Raw genomic sequence first — 16,701 nt, 5'->3', positions numbered from 1 at the left:
CAGTCTCTATCACAGGATTAACAGAAATATCATACCGACCCAACACAAAAATTGAACCAAAAAAATAATCTGAAAAAGAAAATTGTTTATTGAAACGTAACGATTGTGCCCAATTTTTCTGTAGTTGGTATGGAGAGGGTTAAAAAACACTCAGAGGGTTTTTTAAAAAAACACTCGACTCATCATTGACCTAAATAAATTAACTCTTATCAAACCTTCCTCTTTACTCGACAATCTGTAGTTGGGACGGATTTATCCGACTTGCTCCTGGACGGCCATGAGCCGAGTGCCCTGCAGTACAGCACGGCAGGCGTGAGGGCTTCTTCTCGTCAGAGCGCAGACGGTCTGGAGATGATGACAGAGGACAGCCTGGAGGGAGACGGAAGCTCGAGGAACTCTCCTGCTTTGGCGATGGTGTCTGGTGGTGTGAGGAGCACAGTGAGCATGGATAGGACGGCCATCACCCCGAGTCGCCAGAGGGAGGATTACATTGCCAGATTCAGGCATCTCCTGTTGTATGGGAGGAAGAAGGTTGGTGGTGCACGGTGGACAGGCAATAAATAATAAAGTATAACTGAGTACTCTCTGATAATGTTGATAATTCAAAAGATTTTGGAGCTCAAAATTGTTGTTGTAGTAATTACTTTTTTATGTGTGTGTACTTTTGATTGGGGAGGGATGGGGGGGGGGGGGGGTCCTGATTTTAAGTTGAAATCCTGTTTTTTTTAAATAGTTTAATTCTGCTTTCCTAGCATTATGAGTTGGCAGCTCTGCTTTTATAGATGATATTGTTGTTCATTGAATCCTGTGTGTCACTTTGGTGTAGACATAGGGCCTTAGAATCGTTGTACAAATACAACCTTCATTAAACAGTGATGATACTTTTACGCGGATCCGCGGAAATCCGCGGTTTTCTTTCCTTTCCTCGGTTTTCCTCCTCAGATCCTCGATCCGCGGATATTTCCTTCATTTCCTCCTTTAATTTTTTTTATATAATAAATCTTTAAAAATACCTCCTTTTTAAAAAAAAAAAATATATATAAAAATTTCCTCCTTTTACTGGACTCCGGGCGTTTTAAAATTGAACGATCCTATAAGCTTCATATAAAGAAGCAATCCAAACAGGTTGGGCCCCCACCTAGAAAGAGGCCCAAAACACACTAGTATTCTTCAAGTACTCAAAAGAAGTCATCCTGCCTACTTTCCTGTGGTGCAAGAATGTTCTAGGTGAGTTTTCCGTTTTTCCGAGACTTTTCCTCCTTTTTGACTTTTTGTGAGTATCATCACTCATTAAATCATATGAGATTAAATCATTGATTTGAAGCCTCCACATTATGCACTTTGGACTTGGACTAGCATTTTGTATACATTTAACCCAGCCAATCAGAGATGGACATTAAACTTAAAGGGTTCCACACCCCCCCCCCCTCCCCAGTAGTATAAGTCAGGATTATCTTTACTTGAAAATTGTGAAAGCATCTAATGGGTCGCATGTTTTTTTTACCCCAGATAAATATGCTATATAATTGTTCAGATTCATTTATTCATATTTTCTTCCTTTATATATATATATATATTATTTTGGCACTGCTATGACTTAAAGTTGTCGCAACTACCAAAATCAAATATTTGCAATCCTACATACATATCCATATTTTAAAATATTATTCTTAATGCACCTGTCATTGGCCTTTCTATCCCAGGATGCAATAGAGTGTGCCATGAAATACAATCTGTGGGGCCACGCCTTGTTCCTGGCCAGCAAGATGGACACTCGGACACATGCCTCAGTCATGATCAGGTATGGTATCTCGTATCCTTTGGTGTTGACATCATCCTTAGCTTTCCTATTAGTTCTATAGTCAGTGCTGGTGGTTTTCCTCGGATCCGCGGAAATCCGCGGTTTTTGTGTCAGAGGAGGAATTTCCACCTTTAAAAAAAAAGACATTTTCCTCAATCAAATTTCCTGGCTTTGAGAGATTTGATGTGTGTGGAACAAACTGGTGCAGATTCCCCACTATCCAGAAGATAGCTAGAGTAGTTTATCATCTCAATGGCGCTAAAAGTGGAGGTTAGTGAAGTAAACATGTGGCGTAAATAAAACCATTCATAATTTTCCTCCTTTTTCCCTTTTTGTCACCATCAGCACTGATAGATGTTTGATAATTCCAGGAAAATGAGGATATGAAAACTAATGCCCCCCCCCCCCACCCACCCCCACACCCCTACTCATTTCGATACTAATCTGCTAGAAGCTGTGAACTGTAAAATAATTTTTAAAAAATAAAGTTGTGCTTTATATAGCACAATATCCACTTAATGTGCTCAAAGCACTTTACTAGAGGTCCCTGGTCAACAGCAACATTTAACATGTAGGACGGGACATGACGCCTGTTAGGCGATATTACAATTTTTCGGACAAAGACAATGCTGTTTACGGCCAGGTACTCATTTTACACCTGAGTACGGTGAGAGAATGTGAGTAAAGAGCCTTTTTCAAGGACTCAACTATGTACCGAGTGCGAGGCTCGAACCCAGGACCTTGCGATCCGAAAGCGAGTGTCATACCACTAGACCACATAGCCGCACTAAAAAGACTAATAAAAATATCAAAATACCAACAATGGAACATTTTGGGCTCAAAATCCTTCTTCATCTAACAACAAAAAACAATGGAAACATAAATAGATTGTTGAAACTCAGATCACACATGCACACACATTTTCAAAGATGTAAAAAAAAACGAATCAACTTGTATCACACATGCACACACATTTTCAAAGATGTAAAAAAAAACAAATCAACTTGTATCACACATGCACACACATTTTCAAAGATGTAAAAAAAAACAAATCAACTTGTATCACACATGCACACACATTTTCAAAGATTTTTTTTAAATAGAGAGTTGGTACTGTATTATTCTCAAGTTAGAGGAAAATCAAATTTCAGTTGTGAACTGTAAATTGAGAGTGATATGAGATCAGTGATTATTTTCCAATGTTTCCGTGTTCCAGATTTGCTAACAGTGCCATGCGGATGAACGACCCACTCCAGACGTTGTACCAGCTCATGTCAGGACGTCAGCCTGCCTCAGCCACGGTTTGTTGTTTGTTTTGACAAATTGATTTCAAATATACAATGTGCATGGAACACTATTTTTATACTATGGCAGTGCTGATGGTTTTCCTCGGATCCGCGGAAATCCGCGATTTTGGAGTCCAGAGGAGGAATTTCCTCCTTTTTAAAATTACATTTTCTCGAAACAATGTGCTAGCAATAGAGAGTTGATGTGTGGTGGAACACACAGGTGCAGTTTCCCACTCTCCAGAAGTTAGCTAGAGTATCAATGATAGTCTTTCATCTCAATTGCTCTAAAAGTGGGGTTCAGTGCAGTAAAAAAGGGGCTTAAAGGCAATCGTTCAACATTTTCCTACTTTTTTCTTTTTTTGTCACCATCAGCACTGCTATGGCATCCTGCTGTTTGGGATAGTAATACACAGTGCCCAATAGCTTAGTTGATAGAGCACTCACTTCACTGGGACTGAGATCGATTCCAGGAGAAAATGAGATTTTTTTCACCACACCCCTCTCTCCACTCAGCATTGATTGGGAAGCTGGATCTGTTAAATCTAGTGGAAAGTACTTTTTGATAGATTGTGTAAAGAGTAATTGCTATTGTCCGTGAGATAAACGTTGGATCCAAGGGCCTTATGGCTCGTAAGGACTACAGACAGAATACACAATGCCTTTGTAAGAAAAGAAAGAACCAATTGATTGCGTTGACACAACTTTGACACCAAAACTGTCATGACATAAATAGGAATTAATGTCTATCTTCATTTCTATCTACTCAAATAGACGTTTGATGGACTCATCTATTTTTGATATATAAAACCACCGTATTGACTCATCAATTTATTATTTGTGTTATTGTATTTGTTTTGTTTTGACGGACTTAGAGAGCTTGATCACATGACTTGCTAAAGTGGAAATCTAGAATTTGCTGATATGTCAACTACAAAAAATGGTCTTGATTTGAGTGTAAGACATTCATCATGTTTACCATTCATCAGTTGTGATTTAAACAATGTATTTTTCCTCCAAATGTTTTCATCCCACGTATGTTTTGCCTACACACAGTGTGTGGTGGACGAGAGATGGGGAGACTGGAGACCTCATCTGGCCATGATCCTCTCCAACCAGACGTCCAGACCAGATTTGGACAGAAAGAGCATCACCACTCTGGGAGACACGCTAGGTACGTCCTTGTCTTGGCAATGCATTTTACTTTTACAGTAGGTGGGGAGGGGGAGGGGGGGAATTGATTATACTCTGACTTGAGACAGGCTTACCACGTAGCCATCGTTAAGTTATAGCCTGATACTGAAATCCAGAAGGACTGGCAGTTTGACGTCATTATTTGGTTTTTGCACCGCCTAGTGAGTTGTCGTTAGTAGAGCTCATGGAAACAAGTGGTCCCATTGGTTGAACTATTGAATACAACTCACTATTTGTTTTCTTTTGTGGCAAAAGACTGGCATTTTGACGTCATTTTTTGGTCAGTATCAGGCCATAACTTTACAAAGGCCACGCTTACCACCACTTATAAAGATTTAATTGGTATTTACACATTTTTTAAAGGCCCACATGTGGTCAGTTCCATTTTTATTCTTTGTTTTTTTTTTTGTTGTTGTTGTTGCTATAGGGAACCACATTGCATATATGATACAGCAATTAAAAAAAACAATTTATGGTTCATCATTGGTTGATGCAGGGTTTTGTTGTTTGTTGTTGCTATAGGGAACCACATTGCATGTATGATACAGCAATTAAAAAAAAACAATTTATGGTTCATCATTGGTTGATGCAGGGTTTTGTTGTTTGTTGTTGCTATAGGGAACCACATTGCATGTATGATACAGCAATTAAAAAAAACAATTTATGGTTCATCATTGGTTGATGCAGGGTTTTGTTGTTTGTTGTTGCTATAGGGAACCACATTGCATATATGATACAGCAATTAAAAAAAACAATTTATGGTTCATCATTAGTTGATGCAGGTTTTTTTTCTTGATTTTAGATGTTTCGGGAGAGCATTAACAGATTTTTCTTTTTGTTTGTTGTCGGTCATGTCTTACTGTTTTCACCAGGGTAGGTAGTAGTTACAGCAATTAGACTTTGAACTTCCTTTTGATGGGACTCGGGTATCAAAGAAGTCCAGAGGTCTGCAGTGATAACTAGATTTTTTTTAATTGGTGAAGTTAAGATTTTTTTAAAATTCACTATTATAGATCCATCTATTCTGTTTATCTATCACTTTATGTATTCTTCAGCTTATTATAGATCCATCTATTCTGTCTATCTATGGCTTTATCTATTCCTCAGCGGCCAAGGGTTGTCTTCATGCCAGTCATTTCTGCTATCTGATGGCCCAAGTGCCGTTTGGCACCTACGACAAGAAGACCTCCAAAATTGTACTGGTTGGGGCTAACCATTAGTAAGTTGGTTTTTCCTCAGATTTTTTATTTAAAAAAAATAAATTTGGATTTGTACTTTTTATTTTCATTTTCTGAATGAATATGTTCACCAGAGCATTTTAATCTTTATTTGAAGTAAATCGGGTGATTTTTCATGAAGTTATGGTCAGATGTATGGGAACGGTATCCAGCAACTTTTCTCAACTTTCATACTTTTTCAACATGACTAGCTGTAAAAAATATTTAGAAGGGAAATTAAGATTTGATATTTCCCGAAGATGTACAAAAAGGGTTGATTTAATTATTTATGACAAGAACTCATTTTGGATAAAAATTGACCTTCTAACTAAACTTGGCAATATCTCAGTTCAAACCTTTTCACTATCCGACATTATATAATTCACTGTATCAATTATTCCTATCTTCCCCCAGTCTCCCTCTGAAGGAATTTGCCTCCATGGAAGCCATTCAGTGTACAGAAATCTACGAGTATTCTCAGACCCTCAGTAACCCCGTCTTCTGTCTGCCCCACTTCCAGCTGTACAAATACCTGTATGCCTGTCGCCTGGTTGACTTTGGACTCGTGACAGAGGTAGGTTTTATCTCTCCGTCATTCGACTGTCATGTTTACTATCAGTCCATGGGATAGACATTCTAACCTGATTTAAACTGTGAAATGTTTGGTCAGCCTGAGTGGAAAAAGGTAAAACCAAAGTGAAAATGACAGTTTTATCAAAGAACAAATGTGACCCTTCGCCTCAAAACGGTATTAAGTCGGGATGGTTAAGATGTTGAAAATTGTATTTATAGCCAGAAATATCAGACTTGTGTTGAATTTGTATGTTTTATCGAGGAGAATGGATACCATATTTTAGGTAGCTAATGCCCCAACAATTATATTTTTCACCAGTTTAACATTTAAGTCGACTTTTAAGCATATGGTTCGTTCCGACATAATACTGTTTTGAGATGATGGGTCACAAATAGTATCATTCAACCTTAAGCGCCCAAAATCCTTTATAAAATAACAATAGGCTGCTTTACATAAAATATAAACAGACAGGAGAATAAGTCTCTGTTGAGATGCTGTGCGTTTAGCTAATAAACTCACAACATTGCCATCCAGAAATATAATGGAACAACACACAAAACTATGTGTAACCTTGAACGTTTATGGTCTGGTTAATACAGTTTAGTGAGAATTACTCATAAACACGGGTGGCAAAAAACAATAACAGAGCCCTGAGTGACGTCAACTTCGTTCTATCTATAACCACAGTGAATAAAAGGTGATGGACTGTAAACAATCCTATACATTTGGTTATCTAAGGAACACTGACTACAGCTTCTAGTAGATTAGTATTCACGTGATCACCCTGAGTGGTACCAACTATTTTGTAGAAAATGTACAAAGTAATGAACACAAATTATTATAACAGCTTCAAAAGAAAATGATAAAAGACATGGAACGTTTTGGGCTCAAAATCCCTTTTCAGACAAGAAAATTATAAATACATCACTCAAATTCCAGAAAGATAGCATAGAAATAATTGGCATGTCAAGCTTGACACACAAAGAGGCTGATATCAATCGCATTCACCATTTTGTCTGACCCCACTCTCCACTCAGAATGATTGGGTTGCTGGGTCTGTTAGATCTGGTGGAAAGTACTTTTTGATAGACTAGGGTCCTATCCAAAGAGTAGCAAAGCAATTAACCAGTAGATTTTTGACCAATCAAAACATGGAATTTGTGACACACCTTTGCATGTGCTCGGACGAACACAGTTGGTTGTTTATAAACAATAACGTGAATGAAATTGACTTCTCTGATCAATGTTATTGTTTTTATGCCACCAAATGGGTGACCTGTTATCACGCGATTTTCTTGATCAGATTATAAACGTTTTAGTTTACACATAGTTTTCTATGTTTGGTTCTACTGATCAAGAGGTAGAGCAGTGGGTATTTTACTTAGACACATACCATCGATAGTAAAACAGGTGTATTTTGCTATGTCAACCAATCACTGCCATTGTTTACATTATGACGACTGTCTGAGAGGCGTGGTTATCTCACTGTCTATTGTCCATTGAATGCTATAGAAACCAGGATACATTCCTGTTCCATGGACCCTTTCATACATTCCGTATCTTACGAATCTTAGACAAATTTCATGGCCAAATATTAAATTTTATGGAAAATTACGAATTTTTAATTCTTAGTAATACTTAATAATATTAATAATAATAATAATAATAATAATAATATTAATAATAATAATAATAATAATGATAATAATATTAATAATAATAATAATAATAATAATGATAAAAAGAAGAACTACTACTACTACCACTACTACTACTACTACTAATACACTACTACTACAACTACTACCACTACTACTATTACTACTACTATAATAATGATAATAATAATAATAATAATAATAATATTGTGGTTGTTCATACACAATTTCAGAAATTACGAATTTCCTTGTCAAATTACTGAAAATTGACATAAAAATTACTAAATGTGAAGTTTTCAATTTGGCATGTCTGCCCTTTGGTTCTAAACGACTTCTTAAAACAGAAAAAAACTTGTGATAATTTTTTTCCCTCCCTTCCAGGCTTTCATGTACTGTGAGGTGATGGCGTCTGCCATTTGCCGGTACCCAGCCTTCTTCCAGCCTTCCTTTGTCCACCTGGTCCACGAACTGGCCTCCAAGCTCAAGTACTCGGACCCTCAACGTCAGAACAGTCATGTGGATGACCACGTGGACCCTGTGTGGATACAACAACTACAAGGGTTGCTGCCACAATACGCTGTAAGACTCACTTGTTGTTGGTTTTTCCTGCTTTAACCAAAAAATTTAACTTTTTTTATACAGCCCAATGTCTACTAAACATGCTCAAAGCGCTTTACAAGGGGTCTTTGGCCAACAGCAACAATTTTTTTTTCGAACAGAGACAACGCTGTGAACAACCTAAGAGGTTTCTAATGTGATTAGTGACATGTGGCACAACACTTCTAAATGGTATTTTATTGGGATTATTTTGATGCTTAAAATAGATTTTATATTTTGCAATGCTGATGGTTTACCTTAGAATCAATCCACGATTTTTAAGATTACATTCCCTCCCCCAGCAAACCAAAGGAAAAGATAATCAATATTCTTTTCTAAGAAAATAGGCAGACATTTGCTAAAAAACAAAAAACCTTTTCTTTCCAAATAAAACTTGAGCTTTTGTATAGCAGAATATCCACTCAATGTGCTCAAACCGCTTTCCACAGGGTCCCTAGCCGACAGGAACCTTTAACATGTAGGATGAGACATGACGCCTGTTGGGCTTTAATATTACAATAGATTCTAATCCAGTGTAATTATTTATGGGTTTTTTTTGTTTTTTTTTTTGTAGGATGGTACAATTCAGCCTGTCTCAGGAACAATAACTCCGTCTGATCTACGAAGTAGCATAGACAATAACGGTGGTGGAGGAGGAGGCGATGCGAGGTTGTACCAGCATCAATACCAACAACAACAACAACAAGCACAGTCCAATGTGACAGACACAACCAATGATTACAGCCAAGGGTCTGGAGAGATTGCGCCTCAGGAGAGCAACTCGGCCGGATTCGACACTCAAGCCTATCAGGTCAGTGCAACCTTACAAGATGATGGTAGGAAATAATGTAATATGTAATAATGATGATGATGGTCATGTGACTCCCTTTTGGTTTTATAGACCTAATGAATATTCATATGGCCTTGCCCGAGCGAAAGCGTCCATGACATTGCCACATGCGCAATCACTTAAAAAGTGAACCTTGCAAAGCAATCATCGTGTTTTTAATTCTCTTGGATTTAAAATTAATTATCTACTTATATTGATTCAATAGTTATTGAAAATATATTATTTTGTGGTTAAATTATCATGTGATGATTCGTGGATTATGATTTTGTTCTTCAATTATTAAGATATTAAGTGGATTGTTATCGATTTCATTTTATTGTGCGTGATTTCGCGCTTACACTCATTAATTAAGACAATGGCGTCGGACGCCCCACTGACCCAATTCCTTAACAGGACGGTGTGTAACAATGAAACCAGTCAGAGTAAAAATAACAGTGATGACGGTGTAGTGAATTATGTAATATGTAATGATGATGATGATCATGTGACTCCCTTTTGGTTAGCATCTCCAAAGACAACATGAGTCAAAGTGATGCCAATACCAGGCTGATAGAAGCTGTGGACTGTAAAAAGTCATTAACAAAAATGAATATTACAGCTTCAAAAAAGAACTAAATACCAAACACAGAACGATTCGGGCTCAAACCCCTTCTTCAGCCACCAACAACAAATCAAAGACATAAATACATGACTTAAATCCAGACAGACGGCAGAAAACATGAAAAACCTGCAAATTATACAAAACAGGAACTGCTAGACTAGTTTTGAAAAAAGACAAAAAATATCATGTACTTCTGTTGCTCTCGTTACCTGTTGAGAAAAGCATCAACTATAAAATATGTTCCATTATTTATAAAACATTAAATATTCATACCCCTGCATATTTATATGACCTTGTACACCAGTATTTTCAAAGCAGAAATCTAATATCTGATAGGATAGAACAATCTTATCTAAATCAAAAACATCCCGCAAAAATGGTGAACAATCGTTTAAATTTTCAGCACCCTAGTTTTGTAAAAAACTGAACAAGTGTGTATGAAATGTGCCATACAAAACAAGGAAGAAAAATACAAGAAAAAAAAACCATCCTAAAAAATCAGTCGACCTTGAGGTTTTGGGATGGGTTTTTTCTTGTATTTTTCTTTCTTGCTTTGTCTGGCACCTTCCATACACACTTGTTCAGTTCTTTATCTTACACTGGTGCCTGTTCCTTAATTTCTTAATTTGTTATCTTCAGTTTTGGAGAGTAAAAAAAAAAGAATAAAGACATAAGTCTGCTGCACATGTTTTAAATGTTTCTAATTTCATCATGTAGGCATGCATATACGATGGTATGCTGGTTTGTATGTATGTATGTGTGTATGTATGTATGTATGTATGTATGTATGTATGTATGTATGTATGTATGTATGTATGTATGTATGTGTGTATGTACGCTCATTTCTTTTGTATACATGTGTAGAAACAATGTGCAAGCGTGTATGTTCGTGTATGGCTGTGTTTGTATTTGTAAATGTGTTGATGTTCATACCATGAACCAAACTGAGCATTGTTTACCTCACATGAATTGCCTTTAATTTGGACAATAAAGATTATTATTATTATTATTATTATTATTATTATTAGTATTAGTATTATTATTATTATTATTATTATTATTATTATTATTTCCCCAGTACTCCCAGCCCCAACCTGGCCAGGGAGATTACAACACAGGTCAATATTATCAACAAGACGCTGCACTCACAAACCAATCACAACAACAGTACCCAGGCTATGATGAAACAGACTCAACAGCTGTCCATCATCAACAGCAACAGCCACAACAGGACCAGCAACAACAGCATTACCCCGACTACAGTACGACGACGACCACCGATGCGTCTCAACCTCATCACACAGGCTATGACAATCAACAACAACACGATTACAATCAATGGCAACAACAACAACAACAATATGGTATGGACAGTTTGTTTTTTATTGAAATATTATTTCTGCTCACTCTTCCCATCCGATTTACCCCCCCCCCCCCCCCCCCCTTCCCTGCATTTGTAAAAAGTAATAAACAAAAATGAATACAACGACCTTCAAAATAACAAAATACCAAACACGGAATGTTTTGGGCTCAAAACCCTTCTTAAGCCAACACCAAAAAACAGTAAAAACATTTGTAGTGGTGTACTAAATATAACAAGTTCTAATCTGGCTCAAAACCACTTCATATCCTTTCTGTAGTCTTACAGTTTGATTCTGATCTGTAAGAATTAATCTGGAGTTTTATCTGTGAAAATTTGACAAAGACCTTTCACTGCACCAATTTTTAATAAACACAAAACGATTTCTCTTTTCAATGACATTTTAATAGAACATTTCATAATTCTTGGTTGAATTTTCCATTTAGCAGAACTATTTAATGAGTTTGAGAAACATTAATATATTCAATCATATAGCATATTAACGAAATGTGTATCTTGAACAAAGAATCAATTGTATTGATGTAGTTATTTCTAGTGAGAGAAATGGTTAATCAATATTCATCTATATCCTCCTCCTCATCCTCCTCCCCCTTCTTCACCCCAAATTGAGAAAGCATTATGAAATGATAAAACCTACAGACCAATTGTGTCACTGCCTTTCTTCCCCCACCCCACTGTAGCCTTTGTAAACATAGCCTGATACTGACCTTAATGGAATGATACAATACAAGACCATTTCTACGTAAAGAAAATATAAACAGTTTATGATATTCAATATTTCAACCAATAGGACCATTTGTTACCTTGAGCTCTATTACAATAACTCACTTTTCACTTTCTTTTGGTGATTATTGCCTTTTAGTGGGACTTCATTTTTAGATAAGTGTCAGGCTATATAAGTTGACAAAGGCTGCGGTGCAACCTCCACTATAACTATGATTTTCAATTACCCGTCTTTGTACATTATTTGTGGTGATGGATTGCTTATATTCCCCACATGATATAATCTAAATCTTATACACAACCTGTATGAAAACTATATATATTCTCAATAAAGGATGTTAGAGGAAATAACATTTTTGTTCTTATCCAGGCCCATCTTTTTCTCAACAAAAAAAAAAATAATAATGCTAGTAATACAAATGTTAGGAAAATTGTAGTCATACAAATGTTGGGCTCCACTGGCAGAGCAGCTTAATGTATCTCAATTCAGGAAGATTTGATCACAACTAGAAGGACCCTGAAACCTCGTGGTCATTTTAAACGATGGATTTAGATGCTAGTAATTTTTGATTGATAAATAAATTGTAATAAAATTCCATTCATATTTATTAATAATTATTTGACTCTTTTAGAAAAATTGTGATTTCTTTAGTTGTCCAAATTCTCTGCTTATCTCTTACAAATGAATATTTGCACCTAAGAAGTAGAAATACATTTGTTTAAAATCTATTCAAATCATCACAACACCCTAACAACGTGATGAGATGCATTTTTGTGGTACTTGACAATGTCTGGATTGGAATAATTTCTTGTATCTTTGTGTGCGTGTGTGCACATGAGTGTGTCTGTAATAGGATTTGATACACAGGTAGTCAAAAACAGACAAGGACATCTCGATATGAAAAGTCATCAACAAAAATGAATAGAACAGGTTCAAAAAAGAACAAAATACCAAACATTTCGGACTCAAAACCCTTCTTCAGCCAACAACAAAAACATTAAAGACATAAATACATTACTCAATTCCAGATAGACGACAGAGATATTTTGTAGATCCTCTCTGTAGAAAAATCTTTGTTCTCATCCAAACCCGTCTTTTTCTATCCGAAAACAAAACAACAAAAATCCAAGATTTTTCTACAGAGAGGATCTACAAAATATCTCTGTCGTCTATCTGGAATTTAGTCATGTATTTATGTCTTTAATGTTTTTTGTCGTTGGCTGAAGAAGGGTTTTGAGCCTGAAACGTTCTGTGTTTGTTATTTTGTTCTTTTTAGAAGCTGTTCTATTCATTTTTGTTTATGACTTTTTATATCGAGATGTCCTTATTTGTTTTTTGCAATAACATGTGTATCAAATCCTATTAGAGTTTAAGCCCTTTGCCTGAATACAGAATAACATCATACATATATTCACCTTTCCTTCCCCTCACTGCATGCTTTTCACCACTTATCGCAATTGGCAAAGCTGGATACAACTACATGGGGTACGGGCTAGATACTCATCAACATCAACATCAACAGACAGATGGGCAGGAATCATCCTCATTATTATCATCATCATCATCAACAACTACATCAACACCGGTGTTGCCACCACCACCATCATCATCGTCATCATTTGCAGCACCCCAGCAGCTACCACCAACAGCATCATCATCTTTGGATATGAGGAGATCAAGTTATGACCAGAATCATCATCATCTTCATCATCATCTTCATCATGGTGATGACGGGAGTCATAACATTCATCCCCATCCTCCTCCTCATCACCTTCATCATAATCATCATCAACTTCCTCCACCTCTTCCTCATCATCAACAACATCAGTCACTGGTTGAAGAGGACACAGGTATAGCTCATTTCTCAACTTTTGCCATGCACTGTCAAAATGCCCTCTTTCAATACGGCCCAAAAAAAACTTTACTCCAAATATCAATGATATAAGATGGCCCTAAACCTTTCAGAAATATTTGACTTGATTTTTGGTATAAATACTGACATAAATATCTCCCGGAAGGTCTGTGGTTTTTAGAATACTTGACAAGTTGAAGGTCAGCTTAATTTATTGATAATCCAACAGACCTACCTACTTGATAATTTAAAAGTTCATAAAATGTATAGGAGATGAAAATTGTAGTTGCTACAGTTAACTTTAAAATTTACTTCTACAAGGATTAACTCACTTCAAAATCTTTAAAGATATGTATAGTCCGACATCAACTTTCATTTTTAACACGTTTTAATGACGTAGAGATGCTGATAAAGTTGTGAAATTAGATAATAAAATAGATGGCATTTCTGATTTGATACCAAAATGAAATTGAAGTATTTTGTCAGTGTGTGGCAAAACGACATGGTTGTTGTCACTAGCATTTACTCCAGACTGAATTTCTTCAAAGTCCTAATATCCTCCATTATTTACATGGGAATAATTACAGATCTGTCCATTTTCATGAAGAAAGCGATGCCATTAATATTACTTATTAAATTGCTGTTCCTGATCTTTTAGTCAAAATGGCACGGTTGACTGCTAAGTTAGAACAAAATCAAACCCAATGTGTAAAGAGAAAAAAAAAGAAAATACTCTTTATAATCATGTCATGAACATTTAATGGCACTCATGTAACTCATTTTGTCCAAAATATTATCATCCATACCAAATGAATCCAGATCAAGGTACATTCATGTTCTCCTGGTCAGCACCAGTTTTGGGAAATAGTCATGGTGAATTTTCTCAAAAACCAAAAAATTTTCTATTTTGTTGTGGTTGCCTCCCTTAGGTAACCAGATGGATCTGACATCCAGCCAAGCCAGCAGTGCCTTCAGCGGGGCGTCCTCCGGCTTCGGCGGCCATTCAGGAAGTGGTTCTATGGCCATGCCACCCAGGGCCAGTATCACCACCAATGAAACGGAAGATGATGACGATGAAGACGACGATGATGATGATGTTGATGATGAACAAGGAGGGGCGGTGACAGGTTTTGACTATTTTGGGAATGCCAGTCAGGTGAGTTAGGGATGTCAGTGGCTGAGAGTGATAGGTCTGTCTGTCTGGCAATGAAGACAAAAGTGTGAATCTATGAGATTTGCTAGACAAAAGTGTGAATCTATGAGAATTGCTAGACAAAAGTGTGAATCTATGAGGATTGCCAGACAAAAGTGTGAATCTATGAGGATTGCCAGACAAAAGTGTGAATCTATGAGGATTGCCAGACAAAAGTGTGAATCTATGAGGATTGCAGACAAGTGTGATTATGGGTTGCCAGACAAAAGTGTGAATCTATGAGGATTGCGACAAAAGTGTACTATAGGAGACAAAAGTGTGAATCTGGTGCCAGACAAAGTGTGAATTATGGGATTGCCCACAAAGTGGATCTATGATGCAACAAAGTGTGAATCTATGAGGATTGCCAGAAGTGTGAATCTATGAGGATTGCTGTGGAATTAGGAAAAAAAAGAGAAGATTCAAAAGAGACACACAGATCATTTGATTGATTCAAATCAGGCATATGGAGCTGAAATTCCATTTCATCAAGTATTAATTGCCTTCAATGTTCCCTTTTGTACAAGCTCTCAATTGATACACCCAATTAAGTCAAGGGGAATGAAATGATATCAATCATTTCAAAACGCCAAATAACGTTGAAATTCAAACTCTCAGAGTTGACATAGATTCATTCTTCTTCTTTTTTTTTCTCTCCTATATTGTTACACAACACACAGAGAGTTGTGGTCCCTCCCAACCGATTCCGTACCCCATCGGAGAGTAGCACCGCAGGGGGCAGACGACGTCGTACCACATCGGGGAGCAGCACAGGAAGTGTCAAAGCCTCGCCACACAAGCCAGCTCAATCTTCCACGTCATCCACAGCAATGACGGGGAAATCATCGTCTGCTGGACCTGGAGGGGATTTGGTAAGCTTCAGAAATATAAAAATGTGATAACATGATCACTATCAGCATAGCTTTATGCCTTTTTGTTCCAATATTGGGTTTTGTTTGCTTTTATTCTCACCTGAAGCAAATCTCAACATTCAAATGTTTAAAGTTGTCTTTATTATCTCCTATCTATAAGAAAAGAAGAGTGGAAATGATATCAGCTCTAAGCAAAGGTAGATAATCATATCCAGCTAAATAAATCTTATATTTATTTTTCTAATTAATTTTCTTTAAGGAGGGAAATAATGATATTTAGGTAAACAAATTAGATATTTTAAAAAATCTCTTTTTCTTCAAGAAGGATGGTCCTGGCAATGGAGGAGGAAGTGGTTGGTTTGGTGGACTTTTCAGTAAGTTTGGACGCAAGGGAAAGAACGAGATGATTCTACCAGACGACAAAGACCCAGCTGTAAGTCAGAGGAAATGTGAACATTTCTTAACTTTCTCCTTACAGACCATTTTCCTGATTTTCCCCAAATAGGCTTCAATAGTCACGTCACGTCATGTCCGCCCAGCAACCAGCAGCTTGGCTAGAACTTTTTCACATGTCATGTGATCAGAATGTATAAAAGTCAAAACATGATCAGATTTATAATGTTTTTCTCCTCTGGATATACTTTTATGCTCGTCAGAGAACTATTTCATAAGGGCGGTGATGGAGATAATAGCGTCTGCCATTTTTCCGATAGTTTAGAACCAGTTACTATGCGCCATTACGGGAGGAAGTGATGTCACGACTGTTGAACCCTATTGTCATACCCATCCAACAAAAAAATCGATTTTTTAAACTCTTAACACTAAAGGCATAAATCCATGCCATACACACTTTTTGTTCACCAAAACAAGCTGCACAACACACATTGCATTCTTATAACTAT

The 16,701-nt window shown here is 36.7% G+C and overlaps 1 protein-coding gene across 1 annotated transcript in view; it reads left to right on the top strand.

Annotated features, from left to right (window-relative positions):
* LOC144979471 (uncharacterized) overlaps positions 1 to 16,701 on the top strand; it is a 55,701-nt gene that overhangs the window by 23,227 nt on the left and 15,773 nt on the right. The window contains exons 11-23 of the mRNA XM_078926138.1: positions 235 to 531; positions 1,704 to 1,801; positions 3,018 to 3,102; positions 4,144 to 4,261; positions 5,389 to 5,500; positions 5,913 to 6,072; positions 8,112 to 8,309; positions 8,902 to 9,138; positions 10,857 to 11,142; positions 13,350 to 13,733; positions 14,665 to 14,891; positions 15,608 to 15,799; positions 16,122 to 16,232. Coding sequence (XP_078782264.1) covers positions 235 to 531; positions 1,704 to 1,801; positions 3,018 to 3,102; positions 4,144 to 4,261; positions 5,389 to 5,500; positions 5,913 to 6,072; positions 8,112 to 8,309; positions 8,902 to 9,138; positions 10,857 to 11,142; positions 13,350 to 13,733; positions 14,665 to 14,891; positions 15,608 to 15,799; positions 16,122 to 16,232 — 2,505 coding nt within the window. The remainder of the gene's footprint in view (positions 1 to 234; positions 532 to 1,703; positions 1,802 to 3,017; positions 3,103 to 4,143; positions 4,262 to 5,388; positions 5,501 to 5,912; positions 6,073 to 8,111; positions 8,310 to 8,901; positions 9,139 to 10,856; positions 11,143 to 13,349; positions 13,734 to 14,664; positions 14,892 to 15,607; positions 15,800 to 16,121; positions 16,233 to 16,701) is intronic.

Source organism: Berghia stephanieae, chromosome 9 (assembly GCF_034508935.2).
Source record: "Berghia stephanieae isolate SIO BIC M18660-M18661 chromosome 9, UCSD_Bste_1.3, whole genome shotgun sequence".
NCBI lineage: Eukaryota > Metazoa > Mollusca > Gastropoda > Nudibranchia > Aeolidiidae > Berghia > Berghia stephanieae.
Note: the sequence above shows the minus strand (reverse complement) of the source record. Positions and strands in the feature narration are given on the sequence as shown.